General features: G+C 35.1%; 3 protein-coding genes and 1 long non-coding RNA gene across 5 annotated transcripts; 3 read left to right on the top strand and 1 right to left on the bottom strand.

Annotated features, from left to right (window-relative positions):
- The first annotated feature begins 1,516 nt into the window (after positions 1–1,516).
- LOC127241974 (adenosylhomocysteinase-like) lies at positions 1,517–3,950 on the top strand. Its single transcript, XM_051261279.1, has 2 exons — positions 1,517–2,398; positions 2,966–3,950. Exons 1-2 carry the CDS (start codon positions 1,688–1,690, stop codon positions 3,710–3,712), a joined length of 1,458 nt encoding a protein of 485 aa, XP_051117236.1. The 5' UTR covers positions 1,517–1,687; the 3' UTR covers positions 3,713–3,950.
- Positions 3,951–6,266: 2,316 nt separating this feature from the next.
- Positions 6,267–11,806, top strand: LOC127242439 (uncharacterized). Of its 2 annotated transcripts, none has more exons than XR_007836784.1 (3): positions 6,267–6,462; positions 8,066–8,175; positions 11,067–11,806. It is a non-coding gene; the product is annotated as an uncharacterized LOC127242439 (long non-coding RNA). The 2 variants fall into 2 exon arrangements; XR_007836783.1 differs by lacking the exon at positions 11,067–11,806 and adding an exon at positions 8,270–8,724.
- Positions 11,807–16,440: 4,634 nt separating this feature from the next.
- Positions 16,441–17,776, top strand: LOC127242438 (mitogen-activated protein kinase kinase kinase 20-like). The gene has a single exon (XM_051261977.1). It carries the CDS (start codon positions 16,570–16,572, stop codon positions 17,593–17,595), a length of 1,026 nt encoding a protein of 341 aa, XP_051117934.1. The 5' UTR covers positions 16,441–16,569; the 3' UTR covers positions 17,596–17,776.
- A 5,612-nt stretch (positions 17,777–23,388) lies between these two features.
- On the bottom strand, positions 23,389–25,465 carry LOC127241946 (uncharacterized). Its single transcript, XM_051261242.1, has 3 exons — positions 24,846–25,465; positions 24,280–24,465; positions 23,389–23,989 (listed from the first exon to the last, which is right to left on the bottom strand). The coding sequence occupies exons 1-3, from the start codon at positions 25,320–25,322 to the stop codon at positions 23,705–23,707; spliced, it is 948 nt and encodes a 315-aa protein (XP_051117199.1). The 5' UTR covers positions 25,323–25,465; the 3' UTR covers positions 23,389–23,704.

Here is a 25,465-nt window from a genome sequence, read left to right on the forward strand (position 1 = left end):
TTTTAAAATGATTAATATTCCAGCATTTTAGAATAGTATTTTTTTTTTCTTTTTGGTCCTAGCAATTATATATAAATTTAATATATACTAATATATTTTTTATTGCACTGATTTTTATTTTTTAATTTTCTTTTTGGTCCTAGCAATTATATACTATAAGTTTAATACATACTAATATATTTTTTATTGTACTAACTACTGTACTAATTGAGTTAAATCAGCACCAATTAACAAATATCTATTAAGAAAATAACAAATATTAATATAACATATATTTGAATAACATATAATATAATTATATATAACAAAATATATAATGATTATAACGTGCTAACTTAGTAATCTACTCCCTCCGTCTCAGATACCGTGCTACACTGTAAACACGGTATTTTAGGAGAGGTGTAATTAGTAGATAATTAAGAATGTATCAGTGAAAATAATTATCCTATAATATAAATAATTATAAATTAAGATTAAGATAACTAAAAGTTTAATTAAAATTAAAAAAAATAAAAAAATTTAAAATGAGATTAAAGTGTGTAATCATTTTCCAAAAAAGGAAAGTGACATAGTATATGGGACGAGCAGAAACAGCAACGTGGACATAATATCTAGGACGGAGGAAATACTATTTATTGTGTAATAAATTGCTAATTACCTAGGTTAGTTTGCTGATATGGGCATTCTAAATGAGGCCACATTTTTATTGCATTATTTATAAATTGATTTAATATAGTTTTTTAATAACTTATATATTTACTTTTATAAGTTTAAAGTAATTGAAATTTTTTTTTTTTATGTATATTATTTTTTTTGTAAATTTTTTTAGTTTGTTAAAATAAAGACAAAATAAAAATATTACTCTATATATTTTTATTACATATAATTTTTTTAAAAAAATGAATATATTAAAATAAAAATATTTAAAATTATAATTTTAATAAAAAAATTAATTAATTAAAAATCAACCTAATAAAAAAATATATACAAATAATTGTTCTTTTACATTTTATACTATTCCTAATGAAAAAAAAGCTCACATTTTCAATAAAATATACAGTACTATCTCCATCCAACTTCAAGAGTCTCATTTATATTTTAAGTATTGATATTTGAATATTAATTATTATATTAAAATGTAGTACAAATTAAGAAAAAATTATAAAAATACTTCAATCAGTGTCTTATAATATTAATAGAAGGACATTTGTACAAAAAATTATAAATATTTTTAATGTCAAATATAATGACGCAAAAATAAATATGACCATGCAAACAAATAGAGTATTTATAATTTTCTTTAAATATAAAAACAAATAGTTTTAATAAAACTTTTATAATTTTTAATAATTAATAATAAATTTTCTTAAAAAAATATATAAAGAATGCAACTAAATATTTTAAAAATAAAATACAAAATATTTTTAATTAGTATTTTACCATGGTTAAGTGCAGATCCAGAAATTGATGGCAATAGAGAAGTGTCGTGGGTCATCACTACAAACAAGCTCACTCCCCGAAAGGAGAACCTCAAAATCCCCAAAATCCAAGATCCAGATCCGCCCCAATCTCTAACAGTCCACTTTTTTACCGTTTTAAAAACCCCTCTCCCCCTTTACACGAACCACTCATTACAGCATCCAATTCCTTCTTCACTTAATTAATTAATCAATCAATCGATCAGACAATGTCGCTTCTGGTGGAGAAGACGAACTCCGGTCGGGAGTACAAGGTCAAGGACATGTCCCAGGCCGACTTCGGCCGCCTCGAAATCGACCTTGCCGAGGTCGAAATGCCAGGTCTCATGTCCTCCCGCTCCGAATTCGGGCCCTCCAAACCCTTCCAGGGGTCCAGGATCACCGGCAGCCTCCACATGACCATCCAGACCGCCGTCCTCATCGAAACCCTAACCGCCCTCGGCGCCGACGTCCGCTGGTGCTCCTGCAACATCTTCTCCACCCAGGACCACGCCGCCGCCGCCATCGCCCGCGACAGCGCCGCCGTCTTCGCCTGGAAGGGCGAGACCCTCCAGGAGTACTGGTGGTGCACCGAGCGGGCCCTCGACTGGGGTCCCGACGGCGGTCCCGACCTCGTCGTCGACGACGGCGGCGACACCACTCTCCTCATCCACGAGGGCGTCAAGGCGGAGGAGGAGTTCGCTAAGTCCGGGAAGCTCCCGGACCCCAACTCCGCCGAGAACGCGGAGTTTCAGATCGTTCTTACGCTGATCAGAGACGGACTGAAGGTTGACCCCAAACGATACACGAAAATGAAGGAGAGGCTTGTCGGAGTGTCGGAGGAGACGACCACCGGCGTCAAACGCCTCTACCAGATGCAGACCAACGGCACCCTTCTCTTCCCCGCCATTAACGTCAACGATTCCGTCACCAAGAGCAAGGTACGTACGGACATTCATTTACAAAATATTCTAATTGTAAATTAATCGAGAAAATTCAATTCAAATACAAATCAATTTTTTTATATTATTGTATTTAAAAATTTATGTTAATAATATATATTTTATAAAGAAATTTTTATATGAATATAATTACACAATTAAATATAAATGTAATTGTAATATAGTTCTATTCGATTTGAAATATTTGTAAATATACTTTTTTTTTTCTATAAAATATTTTATATAGAGTTTGTTCTTCTGACTCTTTCTTCAAACAATCTCACTAAATAAAAAGTCATATAGTTTTTGTTTTTGTTTTTGTTTTTTTTTTAAAAAAATTCAATTCAATTTAAATTATTTGCAAATATTTTAAATATTTTTTATTAACAAAAAAAAATAGTTCAAATATTTCAGATATTTATTTGTTCGAATGACAAATATCTGTGTATTTATAAATAATCTACCCATGCTAACCCTTGTATTAACTCTTTACTAGTTATAGTACTTATTTTTTATTGAACTTTTTACTATTTATAAAGTGCACTTTTAATCGGGTTTCTATGGTAGTTCGATAACTTGTACGGCTGCCGTCACTCCTTACCGGACGGCCTAATGCGCGCCACCGACGTAATGATCGCCGGGAAGGTGAGTGTGGTGTGCGGCTACGGAGATGTCGGGAAGGGCTGCGCATTGGCATTAAAACAAGCCGGTTCGCGCGTAATCGTGACAGAGATCGATCCAATCTGCGCCCTCCAGGCGCTAATGGAGGGCTTCCAAATACTAACTCTCGACGACGTTGTGTCCGAGGCCGACATCTTCGTCACGACCACGGGCAACAAGGACATAATCATGGTCGACCACATGCGGAAGATGAAGAACAACGCGATCGTGTGCAACATCGGACACTTTGACAACGAGATCGACATGCACGGGCTGGAGACCTTCAAGGGCATAAAGCGCGTGAACATCAAGCCGCAAACGGATAGGTTCATTTTCCCGGACACCAATTCGGGTGTCATTGTCCTCGCCGAGGGCCGGTTGATGAATTTAGGTTGCGCTACGGGGCACCCGAGCTTTGTGATGTCGTGCTCGTTCACGAATCAAGTGATTGCGCAGTTAGAATTGTGGAACGAGCGCAAGAGCGGAAAGTACGAAAAGAAAGTGTACGTCTTGCCGAAGCACCTCGACGAGAAAGTCGCGGCGCTTCACTTAGGTAAGCTCGGCGCGAAGCTCACCAAGCTTACGAAGGACCAAGCCGACTATATAAGCGTTCCCGTCGAGGGCCCGTACAAGCCGCCTCACTATAGGTACTGAGAGAAGACGACCATGACCACGACCGCGACCAAGATCTAGTGATCATGAGATCAATATTATTTTTGTAGTTTAATTTTATTAGGGTTATTGATTTTTATTTTTTTCTATTGGATGAGTGAGAGAAAATAAGTTGATGGTTTATTTAGTTTTTGGTTTGATTTCATTTATTTTGTTCCATGATTGAAATGAAAGAACATACTAGTATGTTGAGTTCATGAAACTTGACAGCTAAAGATATACTCCTTTCGTGTCACATATTGTGTCAACATTATCATTTTTGTATATTTTATATTTTATGTTAGTTTTTTTTTTGGATGAGTACATGGAACTTGATGCCACCACTGCTCTGTTGCCACAGCCACCGCTACTGCTGTGGAGAAGGAGGAGGAGGAGAAGGCCGCTCCGCCGCCACTGCCACTGCCACTGCCACCGCTCCCGCCACCGCCGCCGAAGAAGAAATAAATATGCTCAAATTTAAAATTATCACTTTTTATAATTGTATATGGTTGATCTAGGATTTTGAATTTGATCGGTCGATAAATTAATATAATTAAATTAAAATTAAAATAAATAAATGTATCAACAGAAATTTACATTAGAAAAATACGAAATTTAAAATTAACAATCACTTGTACATCAAAATAGTTACAAGTGTTCACGACGAGATCTTATATTTTGGTATAGGCTAACAAGAACATCTATACTAACTTTCGTAAACACGTGTATTTCTAGAAAAGTAATTAAATAATCATTTACTAATTACTCTTTCATGTTATTCCGTAATTTTTTTTTATGATAATTATAGTTGAAAATGATATTTTTACCGTTTGTAGTTGCTATTTTTCTTTTTCTCAACAAGTTTCATAGATAGTTCATTTAAATTCTTTAAATCCCAAAATAATTCATCACATTAAATATCAATAATGAAATTACCTAATAATAATTCGAAATTCATCAATTTTGCTTCTGACAATTCTGTAGAATATAATTATGCAAGTAGTTACAATATCTTTTTATTAAAAGAGGAAAGTCGATTGGAGGGAAAAAAAGTACGACATCAATAATTCTTTTGGTGGGTCTTGTCAAATACCGAAACTTATTCATGAAATAAAAATAAAATTAATATTTAAAAATATATTTGTAATTTAGTGATAATTAGTATTATTTTAATTTTTTTTTTTTCGTGGGGTCAATTAACCCACCTTGCCTAATATTGGATTCGCCCTTGGTTATTTTGGTTGTTAGTTTACGAGTGTTGAGAGAGAAAAGAAGAAAAGTAAGAGAGAGGGGCAGCCCCATGGCATTCCCATAAGTTTTTCGACGTGCTTTGGCGACCATTGAGTTTTTTAAGAGAGTTCTTAGCAAGGATTTGAGGCCCCTTTTTATGAAAGTTTTATGGTGAGTGTTGAGGCTTAGAGTGTCACCCGAGCTTTACCTTGAGGGCGTGAGTGATTACCATGGGGTCATATATATCTTGGGTCTGAGTTGATACTACCTTCCATTTCCTGTTTGTTTTGTTCAATAATGGAGAAGATCAACACTGTTTTGGAGTTGTTTTCCATCGGAAAATGAATCGTTGTTGGAGTCTATGTTTGAGCGATCCAAATGTTGTTGCACCACCGGAGAAGATGATATTGGATGAGTTTGTTGTATGTCACCAAGCCGCTATCGGAGATGTTCATTAAAGGCCTTGTTTGGTCCTCATTCTTACTTTTAGAATATGTTTATATCCTTAGTTTATATTTCAGTTTCAATTATGGTCTATAATGTCGTCGATTATTTGGTTTTAATTTTGTAACATAACTCGTATAATTCTGTATTTACTTGATATTGTTTCAAAGACCCCCCTTAATATAGGAATAAAAACACAATAAATATTTTTGAAATTTTTTATACTATTCATCAATAGTAATATTTTCTTAAAAAAAAAAAACTTCACATTAAGTATTTATTTTCTATTGCATATCATCATATTAAATACCTATTTTATGTTACGAAATATTATATAAAATACTCCAATTTTTTACTATTTATATAAAAGTGATCAAAAAATTTTGAGTCGGTCGTACAGAGGAATACTCCCACCGTCCACAATATTTAGTCTATTTGGGCTTGGAACTTAGATTAAAAAAAAATAAATATTTTATTGAAAATGTAAAAAAGGTAAAAGGATAGTTGAAAATATTTTTGAAAATTTAGTTAGTAATTAAAAAGAATGAAGAGGAAGAACAAATAAAGTTAGTGGTATTTATTGTAAATAAGTGTTGAATGAAGGATAGTAATTAAAATATTGACTTTTTTAATTTTCTAAATATAATAATAAAATAAACTTAACAGACAAAAAAAATGAGAATAAATTTGACGGACGAAGGGAGTAATAATAATAATAATAATAATAATAATAACAATAACTAAAAAATTATAAAATATCTCGGAAAGCTCAAAGTTGTATATGGTTGTCGGTTGGGCCATAAATTCATATTGTGCGGTATTGTATTTTTATTTTGTTTTTGTTATACTATATTCACGTTATTTTCGACGCAGTCCCCAACTAACTTTACTAAAGCCTTCCATCTCTCGCATCTTCTCAGTCGGTCATAGAAGTCTCACAACCAAGCCATATATCTTAAATCCTTCTTTTTTCTTTCCTTTATTGCCAAAGAGTGCGGTTTGTTGTGGGAACAAGTTTTTCCTTTCCTTTATTGCCAAAGAGTGCGGTTTGTTGTGGGAACAAGCACCGGACGAGTAAGGTAAATATTGAATTTCTTTCAATTTTTCCACCTAGATCGCAATCTATTCGGGTTTTGTAATTTTTGTGGTTGATTTCTATCCTTTTTCTAGAAGTGATTTATGCCCGTTGTTTTTCAATTGTGCACCTGTATTATTAATAGTAGTTTTGGAATTGTTTTTACTCGATGTTCGAGTTGCAAACGATTATATGTTGTTCTATCTTCTTCTTTTTTGACTAGTTTGCATTTTATGTTGCCTGAAGTATCTCACGCCGCTTGGAATCCAGCTTGTTGGTAGGCAATGCTTTTATGTTCTTACTTTAAATATTTCCGATTTTTGCAGAGAATTTTTCTCTAGAAGGTAAGTTATTCTTATATTTTTTATGAGCTATGGTCTCTTGACCAGGGCCAGTCCTGGGCCCAAGCGAGAGGAGCGCCAGCCCAAGGCCCAATATAAATAGAAAGTCCGTTATATATTTATGTTATATATGTATAATTTTTATATATAAAATTTATTTGATATATACATATATATATATATATAAATGAAGTAATTTTGTGGTATGAGAGTATATTTACATTAATGAAGTTTTTAGTCAAATCGTTAGTGTCTCAAAATTCTTTTAATACTATTTTCATTTAAAAATATTAGAAAAATTATTTTATTTAATTATTTATATTTTTATTATAAATGAAAAATATTATTTATATATTTAAGATCTTTTTTTCACTCTAGGTCCTTCGAAAGTCAAAACCGACCATACTCTTGATATAAGGAGTGTTGGATTGTGTCACGGGGGGAATTTCCATAACGGTTTCTTGTAATTGAAAATTGCATTGTCTTAGTTTATAATTTTCAAATATGGTTTTGTAATGTTAGCCTTTCATATCGGTCTCGAAATGGTGCCATTAATCATTCCTCACGGTTAAAATCCATTGTTAGATTTTGAAATTTGTTGTGTTGTGTAGGTTAATAAATACTTGTGTCATTCATAGTTTTAAAATATAATTTTTTAAAGTTAGCATTTCACATTGGCCTCGAAATGGTATCATTAACCATAGCACAAGGTTTACATCCATTGTTAGATTCGACGTTTGTTGTATAGATACTCGTATCATTCCATTCTAAGGCGATATTTGCATAGTATTCGAGTTCAATGATATTATACCTTGTATATTTGTTCATAAAAAATTCAATCTGCTTTGATTGTATATGTAATAAATAACCCAAGAGTGTTGGTCTTTTTGCAATTTTTAATTGTGTTGTCATTTTTTTATGGGTTTTAGTGGTATGTTGTGATCTTTATACTTATAGTAGAAGATAAATTTTGTGTTCATTTTGATCTGTCTCGTATAATTAGAACTATGTTAAAATAGATGAAATCATGTTCAACACTTTGTTGTAGAGTCGCTTCAATTGTTAGTTAAAGAAATATTTGTGATTAATGAAGTGAATGTCTCATTTATTTTTATTTATTCTTTTAAAAATAGTTGTCCATCAATGCTTGGTTAAGTGGTTGTACATGGTATTTCATTTGCAATAAAATTATCTTCTTCTTTTTTTTAAAAAAAAAATTATGAATAATGTTGAAGTGCCTTTTTTTTTTTTTTTTTATAATTGTAGGGGAAGTGTGTGGTGTATGATACTTCAAACCTAGATAATCAACCAATAAAAAACTCTCAAAGCTCCGTTAGAAGTTCAGATTCTAAACGCACTCAGAAAGATATTTTAAGGTACGTGTTGTTGTGTGAATTACAATATCAATGTGTTGTATGTGTTTATGGTAGTTATTATAAGAAAAACTTCTTGTCCGTATCTTTCTATCAGATCCATCCTCAATGGCGTGCATTCCTTAACATCGGGGATCTAGACACCATTGAGGTCGGGTACCATCCGTTGCTTAGCCTACAATATGCACCGGATGTGGATAGTATTTGGTCTTTTGTTGCATATGGCGTAGTGCGTTAACTATATGCGTCATAAGGGCACCTGCAGATATCTATATTGATATGGATGTCTAGGCCTTATAATTTTTCAATGACTTGAAAATAATATTTGTGTCGATCTCATGGGATTATTGACACTTGAAAAATCTTATAGACAAGAATTTCACTAGATTGTATAGGACAACAATGCACGAAATTTCACCCAAAAAATTGGCAAAGCCTATAAGTTTTTTAAATTGCATGACTAAACCACAATCACAACTACAACCATAAATCAAATGTCACTTTAATAATTTTACCGAAAAAAATAAAAATAAAAATAAAAATAAAAATAAAACTCAATCGCAAACAATCAAATAGACCCAAATCCAAAATCTATGGTTCCAATAAATATAGTATTAATATAATGAACTTGTGTAAGTAAATAAAACTAAAAAAAGATATCTAATATCCGTAAATAAATTTTAATTTACTTCAAATTATCCAAAGCTATTAGAAATGTTAAAGATTTATTCTTTTTAGGTTAAGTAGTATTTTATTTGTCTCAATTTAAAGTATTACTTTTACTTTTTTTTTATTTTTTTTATTTCAAAGTATATATTTCCTATTTTAAAAAATGTTACGATGTATTAATATCATAATACCCTTAATTTTTACTTAAATTACAAATATATCATTACAGATGCGTACAATTACTTTATACATAAAGTCAATTGACAAAATATCAAAAAAAAACTTTTACGCACTTCCACTAACTAATAAAATAAAATTATTTCTTAATCTATTATAAAATTCCAAATGACTCATTTGATTTGAATTGGAGGAAGTATAATATAATATATATGTGTTGAATTTATGAACTTACTCGTTGGACTATATTGTTTCATCTCAAACATCCTATAATATTTTATTATTATTATTATTATTTGTCTATTTTAATCACTCTACAATATTTTTAAAATAAAAAATATGTTCGAATTACTAAGTATATTTTTCTCTTCTTCTTTTGTGAAATTGAAAATTCTTTTTTGTCGTACCCGCCACGTGGCAGTCATCAATCATGTCCTCTTTTTCTTTTAAAATACGTAGGAATTTTTATTTTTATTATTTTACTAGGATAACACTTGTTGCAATATAAACGCCTATATTGGTTTTTTTGCTTCATTAGGCCATAAACCCTAAACCCCTTCTTAATTTTAGCTAAAACGGTCTCTCACTAATGCCTTGTTTGGATGTAAACTTTTGTCAAAATAGGTAATTAGCACGTGTTATTGGAGACACGTGTCAAGATTATTGGGTGGCATGGTTGTGTGTATAAATCCCATGAATTAGGACATCAATTATCAATCCCCCCAAACTTGCGGCTGCCCAACACTTTCTTGACACATACATCTATAAAATTTATTTTAAATAATAATAACAAAAATAAAGATTAATTAATTAATTAATTAATTTCACTACAGATTACCGTGTTAGCCCAAATGCCATTGAAAAGAAGCTTTTGATAGTAGAAGTTAGAAACGAGGCCAAGGAAGTCAATATATATATATATATAAAGCGGCAATTTCGAAAAAATGTATTCCATAGAAAATTTGAAATTTTAGAAAATATTAGAAATAGTAAATTGTCATGCATTTGATTTAAAATTTTATGTGATACTTTAAAAAAATAAAATTAAATTAATTTTGTTAAATAGTATTAAAAATTCCAAATGACTTTATTAGCATATCCATCCATAATCAACGTATATTTTTGTTATTGATCAATTATCTACAATCACTATATAAACTTTCTAATTTAGTAAATATAATATTCATAAGTTCAATAAGGAATAAGCTAGTGGTGTAACGATAAATTAGTGATCAAGGCATGCAACTTTCGTGAGTAAAACACTTTCAACATGATGCCAACACACAAAATATATGCAAGTAATACATATAATGCTACATAATAGGCAATATCATATAGTTTATAATAATATATAGATTGAATAGACTATTTATATCAACAATGTTCATATTTTTTTTCGGGAATCCTATTGAAAGAACTCTAGAATTAAATGTTTTTGCCGTAGAGTAATTTGATGATAGGTGACCCCCTGGAAAGTCTCATAGGGTGCGCGTGAATGAGAACAAAAGCTCGTTGGAAGAACACGTGTTCACCTATGGAGTCAGTCTACGATCCCGACCCACCCGATTTTGTGTTGCTTGCAGGTTGGGGTGTCACAGTATTTTTTTGGATAGATCATTAATTCTAAAATTTTGGCTCACTTTTAATAGCTATTTGATGAATCTTGTCCATAATCTTCTCACTTTCCCATTTCTGTTTCACAATTTTCTCCACTTTCCTATATTTTAGGAAAATTTTTTGACTCACCATACAAAGTGGCTTGTCGTTATCCATACCCAACCTTGGGCCGAAATGGGTTTGTTCGGTCCGGACTATCCACTCCTCTGAATTAGGCTGTCAATCACCTCCGGGGGGCTCAAAAATATTTGGGAGTAACAAATGTCCCCCACAAAAATATAACGTTTGCCAAACTTTTAAGTCCAATATTTTTGTATGAGATTTCAGCAGTATGGCTCGAGCTTCACAAGATACTTTCATTACGGTAGCTCTTTATGCCCGAAATTGGTTTATCCATCTTTATTCGTCTTTTTTTTTTTTTTTTACCTTAGACAGCAACTCCGAGTTAGATCGTCGTGGGCACTGCTTGTGGAGCTTGAACGACGACTTTTTAGGTCACTAATATCCCACTAAACTCCTAGATAAGCCAGGCATCTCGTGGTGATCCCACGCAAAGCAACCTTGGTACTCCCAAATCAAGCCGTAATCGTTATTTCTGTTCCAGAGGTAACAATGAGCTGATCTACATCATTTGAAAGTAGTAACAAACTGATCTGCATCATTGGAGGGGCTGAATCGTCACCAAGATTGATATCTTCGACAGGATCCTAAGCCTCGATCAATGGGGTAGCCTTCTGGATAGGCGATGAAAGTTCTGTTTCGTTCTGATCCTCCGGGGAAGGCGGCAGATGTGAAGAATTTGTCTGCTTCTCAAATATACTTCATATTTTGGTCCTTCGATGTCACTATATGTCTCATTAATCCACCACTTCAGGTTCCGTATCATTCTCGATCCTTATTCATCACGAAAAAATAGGAAAAAAAACTGTGTGTTTGTCTATATGTGGATTTTGAATTCTTTAATAGCGAGATTGCATTCCGTCAAAATTTCTAGAACTTGTTTTGCAAGAAGACGCTAATATTTACCGGAAAATCATTTTTGTAATATAGCGCTCGCTTCAAATCCCGGTTGAAATAGACGTTAGTAGTACCTTCAGAGGTGTTTGTTGCTCTAAATTGTCTGTCTTCTGAGACAACCTGTTTTGGCCTTCATTCTCGTCGTCTTCTCCTCCGGGGGGTAATTCCTTCATCTTTGGTACTTCTTCATAATCAATAGTAACCCTTGACTTTTCTGGGGCTAGTTATGTTGTTGCTCCTGTTTTTTCGAGATAAAGCGTGTAGCCCAGAGCTGACGACGTCGCCTCTGCTGTTGAGTCCTATTAAGAGGCTGATTCTTCAGTTTTTGGTTTTTTGTCCAGATCTTGTCTTTTGTGGGTTGTTTCGGTCGTCACATGGCGTGAGGAATCATCCCCACTAGATCAACCAAAATCGTTCGTCACACATCGCCGTCTTTTTCAAAGATGGCCTTGACGACGGTATTATGGGGCAAAAATGATCCCACATCGAGCTTCTCCATGGAGGTTTGATGGACTTCTCGAGACACTCGAATGCATTCCTTCTTATGGCGGCTCGTCCAAGATTACCTTCAACTCCCGGTGCTGACTGGTTCCCGCCGATGGCATTAATCGGAACTGGAACGGCTCAATGTCAATTTTCATTTATGGCTTGTTGGTCAGCCGAATGAGGCCCTCCTTAATGGCTTTCTGTATCGCATTTCTGAAAGTTATACAACTCCAACTTGATGTCCGTATAGGTTGTGCCACTTACAATAATACTTTCTATTCAATTTTTCGTTTGATGGCATCTTATGGCCTTCTTTGAATCGGAGTTGATTTTCCTTTAACAAAAAATAAAAAATATGTTCATTCTTAGAAATATCAAACATATATTGTACCTTAGGATTTTCTTTTATCCTTCTAGGTATTTGCAATGTCGAGCAAGTATACGTTTTCCCTTGTGAGATCTCGACTGAAAAGGTCTCCTCCAACTTGTCCGAGCAGTCCGGCTCCTCCTCATGGACTTGGACAAGGTGTGCTTCATTTTCAAACTTCTGATTTCTAGCAGCATAGACGTCTTGGAGGAGTTTTTTCGCCTTCGCTACTTTCTCGGTAAGCTCAAGGAGGTCGTTGTATTCTTGAAGGCCAGCTTCCTTGAAAGCTAGTGTGCTATATTGTTTATGGCTACATCGACCACTTGGTTTTCGGAGATACGGACCTGACATTGTTCCTCCGTCCTGCGAAATATTTCCTGAAAATGCTCCACTAATTTGTCGTATTTTTTCCGAAGATAGATGTTGTTACCTCCGGCAATGGACTATAAAAGTGCTTATGGAACGCTCTCTCGTGGTTCGTCCATGTGTGGAATGAAGTTGGCAACGAAGATGCATACCATGTGAATTTCATCCCGGTGAGGGACAACGAAAAAAATAGTTAGAGGTTGAACCACTCATTCCCGAATTCCCTTTCATATTGCACCGTGACCCAGCTCAAGTGTTCGATGGTGGAGCGTGTATTTTCCTCTGAAAATAGTGTGAACTTCGGAATCTAAACATTCCGGGAAAGAGGGTGGTCGATAGCAATCTGATCCAAAAAAAGCTGCTGATAATGCAGCTTGACGGCCAACCAGATAAGATCGCTGAACAATCTCCAAAATTCCTCCTCGATCGCTTGCGGGTTGATTATTGCTCGCATTGGAGGATCAGCCTCGGCGTGTCCTCCGGGCTGCCCCGGACCTGTCGAAAGTCGAAACGCACGAGAGAAATTGTTGATGTCCCTGTGGAAAGTATGCTGGAGAAGGTGGGCGAGCTCGATTCTCCTCGGCGGGCACTCTTTCCAATATTATCCGTGAAGGGAAAAAAGTTCTCAAATTGAATCGGAGCCCCCTGGTGCGGAGATCCATATCCATGGGGTTGTCTGGATGCCTCGGGAAAAGTCACCTTTTGTGCTATCTGCCCCCCGGCGGACACAGCACCGCTGGAGCTGGTAGACTAGATTCTCACGCATCCGCTACTACTGACGGAGTAGCACCCTATAGGCCCAGAGGTGGTAGGAGCGTAGGGCTGCCCCTATGATGTGTTCAGAGGTGGAGATAACGCCCCCCAAGCAGCTCTAGGGGTCGATAGAGTGAATGGAGGTATCGAGGCCATCGTCGGGCATACCCCCAAGGGTCAGTGGCTCCTAGTCCGGCCGGGATGTTTCCTTGAGCGTTTACATCCGTTGCCAATGTAGGGGCGCCCATTCCACCGAATAGAGGGTTGGTATACTATTAGGACGTAAGTAGTGCACATCCGCGGCTTTTCGGATGTCCTTGATATGCTAACGGCCCTAAAATAGCTTGTCCCGAAAACCGCCCAGGTTCTTCACCCTTAGCTTTGTCCAAAAAACTCCTACCTCCATTTCCTTTGACTAGTATGGTCACGTTGTCATACTGAAGTGATGCTAAAAGTGGTCCGGCTATGCCCTCCCTGCGTTGTCTTCTTTGGCTAGTATGTCCAATGTTTTTTGGGTTGGCCGCTGATATCTTGCCCTTGCACGTTTTCTTGTTCCTCATCTATGAAAATTCTTCGCGGATGGTAGACTTTTAAGACATTCGTAACGTACCGAGAAAGTTCTAGTGCTGACTCGTGAAGAGCCATTTGGATCTTTTTCCGAATTTGGTTCTGTAAAACACTGGTAGAAATGGTTACCATCCTTTCCACCCCTCCCGAAATCGCAGAGGATTAATCATACATTATCTCTCCGAAATTGCATGGTGCTAAAGTTTCACCGGCGATCTTGTTGTCTTTCAACATTGTACTGGTATCTGGTGACGCTAACTTACAATTTCTAAGTTGCATAAAAGATGCGAGAATAGTCCGAGTCTTGCTGGATGTGTCAATTTATTATCGCTGAAACTTTCGTCGACGCGACCTACTAGATTTGGGTCTATCAAAATTGGCGTGAATTGAGTTCTCCAGCCTACTCAAAAAAATATGTAGGTTTTGTCTCGCAACAAAAATTAAATGATTGTAATTATACAGAAAATTAAACTACTGAATTGAAAAAATTAGAACAAAATAGTATAAACAAATATGAATCATATTTGCTATTATATAACGGCTAATTGAAAAAATAACATGAATTTATGAACAACAAATAAGAAAAACAAACAATAAAGCAAAATAGAAAAAAGAGTTGGATCGTGTGTATTGTCTTGGATAGATCATTCTTTATAAAATCTTGGTACCCCTTTAAATAAATATTTGATGAGTCTTGTCCATAATCTTTTCACTTTCCTCCTTTTTGTTCTACAATTTTCTCTATTTTCTTACTTTTTAGGAAAATTCTTTTACTCACTTCTCCATCACTTCCATCGTCCAAAGTAGTTTACCCTTATCCATGCCTCACCTTAGGCTAAATTAGAGCTATTCGGACCGGTCTATCCATTCCTTCGAATTGGATTTTCAATCACTTTCGAAAGCTCAAAAATATTTGAAAGTAACAATTAACATAACACATTATATAATTATATGAAATACAATATATATCTCACACAATACAAACATAATTATTAATTAATAATATACGACAATAATTCACATACTATCATTTATTTAAGCTAATAAGATATATTTATAAAAAATGTTATTTGTGAGCGCATGATTTCAAAGTACGTATGTCTATTTCTTTTGTGTGGATATTCTATGCTTAATACCTCTAAGTAAGTTCCTAATCATCTTCTAATAATGGCTAATGAGAGTGTATTAGAAAGAATTATATGCTTTTCTTGATATTCTATGCTTAATACCTCTAAGAATTATTTGTCGTGTCGTGTCGTGTTTCCCTTTATGGAGTTTAGGATATTTACAACCGAATTAGCAACCATTTAGTATTATTATTATTCGATAGTGGGTAAAAAAGGATATATAGAGATCCCAACTTGTCAAACTAAATTTGAAATTAAAAAGGTTAATATACATATATATTAATGGATTTGGAAAAACAGTAGGAGTTGATAAGTACGAGCATAATATATATTCTGAAATCCAAATTCATTGGATCCTGGATAATTCTTGAAATATGTTTAATAATGTCCTAATAGTAATAACTATCCTCTGTATGTATACATATGATTCCTTCCAAGTCAATCAGAAGAAGACTTGTTGGACTTGAACTATTCTTCCCAATGATCTCATCGTGTCCAATAAACCTAACACACATACATATATATCCTTTTCTCAATGGTCAATTCCCTATCCAATTTCAACTCGGAACTTATTATTACTGTTCATAACTCTGTTTGATTTTCATGTATTAACTTATGTTTAAATAATATTTTTTAAAAATATTTATTAAAAAGAGTTGAATAGTATTCATTTTGAGTCAAAATCAAACAAACCCTTGATCTTGGAATAATTGTTTAAAACAAAATGACTAAAACTCGGTTTAGTTATATAGAAGTTTTGAAATTTTAAATCTTACAAAAATATATATTTAATTTTAAAATTACTATATCCGAGCCATTGAACTTAGAGTGGATGTGGGAGTGGGCAGGTGAAGAGATGCCAACCAAAGACGACGCCGACGACGACATTAAAATATGTGATTTTCTTTTAGTTATTACAGTGACTGCCTAATTGCATCTTAGTTAGAAGGAATATTATTATTATTTTATTATTATTATTATTATTATTATTTTATTCTATAGTTTGTTGTTGTTGAGGTTAATTATTTGTCGGCTAAGTCTAATTGTCCCACGTTTTTTCAAGCAGGACTGCGCATTTGAGGTTTCGTGGAAATCCCCGAGCTTGATAAACACGTGCTTTTTTACATTACCTCCTCATCCCCATCGACAACGGCTATAAATACACTTCCCCGAAATTATCCATCTCTAGTCTGAATAATTATCTTCAATTTCAATTTCTTAGATTCCACAAATTTGGGAATTCGGATATACATGGACTGGGTTCGCGGCGTCAGGGTAGGGCAGGGGAGTTTCGCCACCGTCGATTTGGCGGCGCCGAGAGGCGGCGGCGCTCAGGGGCTGCCGCCGGTGATGGCGGTGAAGAGCTGTGGGTTTGCGAAGTCGGCGGCGCTGATGGAGGAGAAATTGATTTTGGATGAGCTCCGAGATTGTCCGAACGTTGTCGGTTGCTTTGGAGAAAGTGTTTCGTACGAGAATGGCGAGAAATTGTACAATGTGTTGCTAGAGTACGCCGCCGGCGGCGATTTGGCGGCGAGGGTTAGGAATTCCGGTGACCGGAGGCTGCCGGAATTTGATGTCCGGCGGTACACGAAGGGCGTGATCAGAGGGCTTGATTATATTCATAAAGCGGGAATTGTTCACTGCGATATTAAGCTTCAGAATATTCTTCTCCAGGGCCAAAACGGCGTCGTAAAGATTGCTGATTTCGGATTGGCGAAGAGGTTAGGCGCTCGAAACGGCGACGTTTTGAGGGGGACGCCTATGTACATGTCGCCGGAGATGGTCGCCGGCGGGGAGGTGGGTGCGGCGGCGGACATTTGGGCCGTCGGATGCGCGGTGGCGGAGATGATCGCTGGAGCTCCGGCGTGGCGGTGCGCCGATTTGGCCGGGTTGTTGTTGAGGATCGGCGCCGGAGATGAGCTGCCGGAGATTCCCGACGATCTATCGGCGGACGGTCAGGATTTCTTAACGAAATGCTTTGTGAAAGATCCTAGTAAAAGATGGACGGCTGAGATGCTTTTGGATCATCCCTTTATCAGCGGTCAGGATTTAGCTGACGGAGAAGCGGCGACGGCGTCAACGTCTCCGAGATGTGTATTTAATTTTCCAGACTGGGCGTCGTCAATTACATCTTTGCCCTCGCCGGAATATTCCTCGGAATCAAGCTCGCAAAACGGGTCGTGGTCCAGCGCGGCGGCGGGGCGACGGCTTGGGATAGTCAGCGGCTCCGATGGTCCTAAGTGGTCTGTGTCGGATGAATGGGTCACCGTCAGGTGACGGAACAAATATTACAGTCAATCTTGATCAGCACAGAGAATAGTCAGAACCATTTTTATTTTTTATTTTTTATTTTTTCTCGAGGACCATTTTTTGTGTTTCTCAGCTGTAAATACATACAAATACAAATCTTTTGAGTTAGGCAGAAAAATAAAGTTCTTTTATTCACCATTTGATTCAATTGGCGTTATGATTAGTTACGGTTTGAAATTGAGAGAAAATAATAATTTGTTTGTTCTACAAATTTTACAATATTTTTTATTTCTAAGTACCTCAGCAATATTACAAAATAGAAAATAATCAATACATTTTCTCTCATTATATCATTTAAATAAAATAAAAATAAAAATATATACTTATATTTCGTGACATCATTTAATTTTCTTTTTATTCTACCTGACTAAAACCAAATATTGCTTCTTATTGTATATGATATGCATAAAATATATTTTTATTAAAAATTCTGTCGGAGTGATAATATTAATTTTGATTAAAATACTAAAAGTGCAAACTACGAGAAAATAAAAATATATTTGTTTTGTTATATAATGTGAATGGGTATTTTTTATATAAGGTATGAAAAATTGTACTCCTTTCGGAACAAGGGTGGCATTTGCTTTTTACACATAGATTTTTTAATATTAATATTATAATAGATTGTAGTGAAAAATATGAAAATACCCCTATTAGTATTGTGTAATATAAAAATAATAGTATTTGTGTAATATAGTGTAAGTTGGGAGGGTATTTATTATGTCAGATAGGTAGTACAATTACTAAATTAGGAAATAGTAACCTTATTTTGGGACGGACAAAAATGAAAAATGGCAACTTTTCAATAAGACGGAAGGAGTATAAGAAATATTTTCTCCGTCCACTTACAATATTTACATATTTTTATTTTAGGACGTCCAATTATAAAGTAAATATTTCGTTAAATACCCTACTTTTTTTTTCACAAATACTCTTATTTTACATCATATCATTACTTTTACACAAAAAAATAAGGACAAAAATATCGTTACATTATTTTTAACTACTCAATATATTTAAAATACTATTATTTTTTAAACACTGCGCTAAAAGTAAATGTAAACAATGGACGAAAGAAATATAAAACAATGAATATATATGTTAGGAGAAAATATGTGGACGAAAGGAATATAAAACAATGAATATATATGTTAGGAGAAAATATGTAGTTATAAAATGTTAAAAAACCACACCTTAAAAATGTCCCTTTAATTTTCGAGGATATTTAAATTAAAATGAATATAAATAATAGTAAACGTGGAAGACATGGAAGTTCGTGGAGTGGAGGAACTTGTGCATCTCCAAATTGGATATAGTCCACTAATTTTCTTGCCAACAAACTTTGCAATATTTATATTCGAATTTTTTAAATATATATTTATAGAACATCATAATAAATTTTCAATTTTTTCTTGTTAAATTTTCCAAATTTTAAAACAAAAATAAAAAAATCGTTATCTAAATAGAACATGAACTAATTAAAATGGCACTAAAAAGAATACTGCAAATGCTTTTTCCCATGTAATGACAATGATCATCATTCATGTATAATAATAATAATAATGATAATAATAATAATAATAATAATAATAATAATAAAATAATAATAATATGGCCAATGGATCAGTGTATTGTCATTTTCCCACCACGTTTTACTTGTTTTTTGGATTTCCTTATTTATTTTTCTTACATCTGTTCCATTTCATGTTTCCTATGCTTATGTGCATTGGACCGTTCTGTTTTTAAGCCCACATTACATACATGCATTGAATTTGAGATTGATACATCTCTTCTCTGTGTATTTTTGTCTATCTTATAAAGAAATTTTTATTTTTATTTTTATTTTTTTTCCCTCTTTCTAATTTTCTTTCTAACTTGAATTTGTCATGTGTATTGTCCTGAGAAATAATTAATAACAAAACATAAAGCAGTATACATATCAATTGATACAGAAATTTCATAAAATCAAGAAGAGACAAAGAATGATACAAGATTTGATGACCAGTTTGATCAGGATGATTTATGTTTGGAAGCGCTGTTAAGTCAAAAATTTTACTATAAAGTACGCAGACATATGTTAAAGTGAGAATACATGAATATCTATAGGGTAAGTGTTGGGACTCCCGTTTCCTGACATATGAATAATGGTTGAGTTTTCCTAACAATTCGAGCTTTTAAGTGAGACGGTCATTCAGCATCTGATATAGTATCAGAGCCTGGCTAGGTCTTGAGTTTGAGTCTCACCGTCCCCATTTGCACACATATGCATGTGCAAGTTTCGTATACCTCCACTTGCACCTAAGGGGGCGTGCGCCAAACCTTTTCTTCACTCATCGAGGCCACTTGAGGTTGAACACAACCTCAATTCATCTAAGGTCATCACCTTAGGATGTCTTTCAGGATTGCTCATAAATCGGCTCACTATTCCCACTACACGTGCTTTCCACCTCCTAAAGGTATCAAAAGCATCATATTTTTACACTTAAGAAAATATACTCATACCTCCCTTGTAGCGTCATCAATGACTGCAGTGTAGTACTGTGAGCCTCCAAGGGTCGATACAAAAGCTGGTTCCCGCAGGTCCGTATGAACCAACTCCAACTTTTCCTTTTTTAGGTCTCTCCCACCCTTTGAGAACGACACCTTTCGTTACTTTCCAAAGATATAGACCTCGCTTACTCCAATATCGACAGACTTGAGACCTGACAATCTTTCCTTTGAAACGAGCTCCCTTATCCCCTTCTCACTCATCGGTCCGAGACGAGAATGCCATAAATTTGTGTCGCTATTTATGGTCGCGGAACTGATTTCGTCTTGCATGGTTTTTGTCATGTAGCGAGTTCAATCTCTTCTCCCTTGGGCCACCACAATGGATCCTTGAGTTACCTTCCACAACTTAGTTTCAAAAACTGTCGAGTAACCTACCTCATCCAATTGTCCCACAGAAATCAGATTCCATTTCAGACCCGAGAAATGCCTCACGTCATTCAGTCTCCACTTCCCACCATTTTGTGTTCTAATTCGAACCATACATTTACCTACAATTTTCAGTGTCTCATGATCTGCTAGATAGACAACACCAAAATTACTTGTGGTATAGGATTCCATGATTCTCAAATCACTGCATGAGTGGAATGACGCTTCTGAGACCAAGATCCATGACTCCATGGGACTCCTGACGCTCAGAATCAACACATCGGATATCTCCTCCGCTATGTTTTCCGAACCCTGATCCTTCTCCGGCGCCCCGTACTCTCGTTTCAAGTGCTCATTGCAGTTTCAACATACCACCTAACTTGCATGTTCCTTGTCCTTGTTCTTCAACTTCAACTTTGACCATTCTTGATCTTCACATTTCCCTTTGCCTCAGATTTGAATTCAGTCGAGACATTCTCCCAAATGGTTAGTCGAACCGCACTCATCGTCTTCTTGTCGATCTTCTTGTACTCGGCTTCATCCGCGTCTTCAGGTTTCTCCTTTAACGCCGCTTCTAGATCTTTACCATATAGATAATCTTCTATCTGCATCTTCCAGAAACCGAAGTTCATTACATCGAATACCTTGACAACACGACGATCACTCATTTTGACTCCCACAAACAAACCTAAGGTTCACTTAATATGAGAGCAATCGGATATCTCCTCCGCTGTGTTTGCCGAAACCCTTATCCTTTCCTGCCCACCTTGCACCGCCTATCACAAAGGGACCCAGTGTCTGACCTACAAGAACTGTTGGGACCAACCCAACACCGCCACCGCCAAGAGACTTTCGACAAAAGGCACCTCCACAGGTCAAAAGGGATTTCCACAGCCACAATGAATATCCGATGCCTCCCAATCCACCTTACCAACGAATCAGGCTCTGATACCACTTGATACGGAAATTCCAGGAAATCAAGAAGAGACAAACAATGACACAAGAACACAAGAATTTGGTAATGTAGTTCGATCACGATGATCTACGTCTAAGGGCGCTGCCAAGCTAGGAATTTTATTATAAAATACGCAGACACATGTTAAAGTGAGAATACATGGATATTTATAGGCTAAGCCTATGCCAATAATATTCAAATCATATCTTTAAAATTTAGAATATAATAAGTAAATCATATCCCTAATTTTAAAATATAATCAGGTTTCATATCCCAACATAAATAAATTTAATACAAGTCACCGATCTTAAATGAAATTATCATTCAAGAGGATGGTTGTTAGAAGATTAGAACAATATTATTCAACATCCCACCGATAACACATTATATATGCAGAAACAATTCATTATAAATAAAAGACAATATATAGTTTATGTTAATATTATATAAATAAAATATATGTACCGATGACATATAATGATAATAATAATTTAGATAACATGTGCACATATCATATATTAGTATAACACATAGTTTATGTTAATATAATACAATGCAATATATAAATTAACATCACATGAAAATAGTTAGCACATCACATATCATTATTGATCTTAGCACATATTAATATATAATTGACAATACATATGATGATATGCAAAATGCATTATTTTAACAAAAATCATATATTATCTATAAAATTACAATGTATTGAATGAGGTTAGAGCATACATTGTGGTTCATTTTTAGAGACCCTCGCAGGAGGTATCGAGGGGATCGTGTCAGACGCTTGAAATAATTCCTCCGCAATGGTTGTATTTTCTACATCAGAATCTCAATTCTAAATCGCGATCGCGTGATGCGGGCGAGGCCATTTCGAGGTAGGTTTTCTCTTAATTTCTTCTTTATCTCCCCATCTGCGTTATCGTAGAAACACAGTCGCAAATGCCCACCACTTTCAAACCAAATCTGTTTTTTCATCGAAGATCCAACATCTTAATTGCAAGACGACAATGAAAACACCGAGAAAATCTTCAGAACTTCACTGGAAACTCGACAGGTGATTGTGATTTTGCAATCGGGGTTTGAAAATATGTTCATTGGTTTCGACTACATTCGGATTTCTTAAAGGATTTTTGTTGTTGTTCATCTTATTATTATCCTTCTCAGATTACCTATACTTTTCCTTCCTTCAGCAAAAAAAATTGATTTTTTCCTCTTTAGGTGATTCCTTGGTATGTTGGTGTGTTGAAAATATTTTTGAGAATTCATAGTACTCTTAATCGAAGCCAATTTGTTTACGAATTTTAAAGCCATTATGCATAATGTTGTGTAGGAAAATCGATCTTCAAAATTGATGCAGGATACGTTATCATTTTTGTCACACTCAAAAGGTTGTGTTCTTTTATGGGTTTTACTATAGGTTTTTACTATTTAGATTTTTTTTCTCAAAAAATATCAAATCAAATAATTTCTTTTCTTTTTTATATGAAACTATAAATTTATTTTACATTCAAAATATCACATCAACTTCTATTTATATCAGATTAAACAAATATTCAAATTCAATTTTTTTCTATTCAAAATTAAACTCAATAACTAAAACCCACAAACAAACACACCCAAAAATATTTTGCAATGGACTATTGTGTGCCCTTATTTATTCAAATTCAATTTTTTTTTCTTTTCTTTTATAGGTATTTTAAAATCAATAATTCAATTCTCATTTTTCTTGTATTTGAACCCATGACATCATGGTCACATGTCCAATCCCTACATCACCAGGCCATCCCTTGCGGGGACTTGTTTTTGCTATTTTTTCTTCAATATAAATGTGCATCAAATTGTACAAAAACCCATAAATAATTCTCACACGATACTCAAGATCAAAATCAATTTTTCTAGTACAACAATTTTTGTCTAAAACAAATAGTTATGAAAAAGATGCGATAACACCAAAAATTATTACAAACATACAACACAACAATATTCGATTCAAGCATACATATTATTAGCATCGCAAAATATTAGAACAATCGTATCGGTTTACAACACCACGAAAATACCAATACGTAGTTCCATCGTTAACAAAATGCTCGAAATTATTACCACTTTTACCTTCTTCACCTCTAGATGTTTCAACAAAGTTCAAGATCGCCCCATTATGGTTTCCCAGGTGTTGTCATCAAAAAATTTGAAATATCGTTAGGAATAAGTACACTTGTTCTTCAAAGGAACGGCCATACTCATTTTCTTCGGGTCCAAAACCACCGAACATTGGACCGTTTTAAGAAATTTGGGCTTCACAAGATGGCCCAAGACATAGGCCCGAGCCCGAACTGTGAAGTTCAAATTCAACGGCACCGGAATCTCGGGTTTACCCTCCTTACTACTTAGAGTGGCGCCTCCTCCGTAAAGTGGTATTCCGTTCCCTAAGAGTAACACAGTCACCGTTTTATGACTTTTTCTCGACTGATAAAATTTTTTCATCTGCAACATTCCAATCAAAAGACTTAAATCGAGATCATGTCTCCGTAGATTAGTCATTTTATGTAGGCTAAATTCAAAATGTAAAGTCGAAAAATAATGAGTGATTTCACTTAGTATTTTTCTATGGCACGATTTCTATCAATATTATCAAAAAAAATATTATATATCCAGATAGTAATTAACACAATATACAAATTTTATAAAAATTAATATTTTAATGTAAAATATTATTTTTTATATTATCGTATGATTCTTTATACTCTATAAACACACAATGGCGTAGTACTTACCATCCCACTTGCTACGGTGAGCTCGGTGAAAGAAAGATCCAATGGCGTAGAAGTGACATGAACTCCAAAGAAGGTTCCCCTGTTTCGGAAAACAAATTTGACGGTCGAGTTCATCGTCACCATTTCCGTGCCCACGCCCGAGGAATCCGAACCCGCTTGAATTATAAATGTATCGAACAAAATACTCTACATTGCATCAAACAACAACATTCATATGTATAATTAGAAGGTTTAATAATGTAGCAAATTTAAGTAAAAATATCGGCAAAATTTGAATCCGTGACCTTATGGTTAACTAATTTAATATTTCACTAATTAAAATGCTATATTAGTATCAATTATGTATATATCATTTATATGATCAATTAATCAATCAATCAATTCGGCTGCTATAATAAATACAATTCTATAATGTTTTGATAATGTAATAATTCAGACAACACATTATGCTATGTTTGGTTGAAATTAATCAATAGAATCAAGAACTTGAAATTTCTGCCCTAAATTGGATTGCATCCCAAATTCAAGAAAAGGGTAATCGATATATATCTGTATGTATTCTGTACCTTCATGACAATGACAGGTGTCTGATTTCTACTGGCCCCCCAAAGGATGAGAGCAAAGAAGGCGAAAAGAACAAAGAAGCCGACAACGAAGGCGAGGAAATAGTAGCGGCGCGTCAGGCCACGGCGGCCGCCGTCGTCATCAAGGAGGCCCTCCTCCTCGATGGCGTCGAACTCCTTCCACGGCTTCCCGGACTTACGGTGGTGGTGGTGGCGCCGGGAGGATCCGGTGTTGCTGGACTTCTGAGACCCGGGCTTCAAGGACCCGGAGTACCTGGTTGAAGACGAGTCCCGGGACTGCCGTCCCGGAGACCCCATCGGACTGAGGATCGGCGTCGAGTGGAACGAGTTCGTCGTCTTCTCGCCGTCGTGCGAGTCACGTGACGGGCTCTGCACGTAATAAACCGCCCGGTTCGGCGACGACGGCGCCAGGCTGCTCGTCGCCTCCGAATCGGTTTTTGTGTGCATCGACGACGACATTGAACCGGCCGGAAAATTAAATAAATAAAAAAAAAAAGAATAGCTCCGATCAAACTGCAGATTGAAAAAGAAGAAGAAAGAAAATTGATAGATCTCAGAAATAAGACATAGCACGTTAGATTTTCATTTTCTTTATAGCCTTT

The sequence above is a fragment of the Andrographis paniculata genome, unplaced genomic scaffold (genome assembly GCF_009805555.1).
Source record: "Andrographis paniculata isolate CXL003 unplaced genomic scaffold, ASM980555v1 Contig86END, whole genome shotgun sequence".
NCBI lineage: Eukaryota > Viridiplantae > Streptophyta > Magnoliopsida > Lamiales > Acanthaceae > Andrographis > Andrographis paniculata.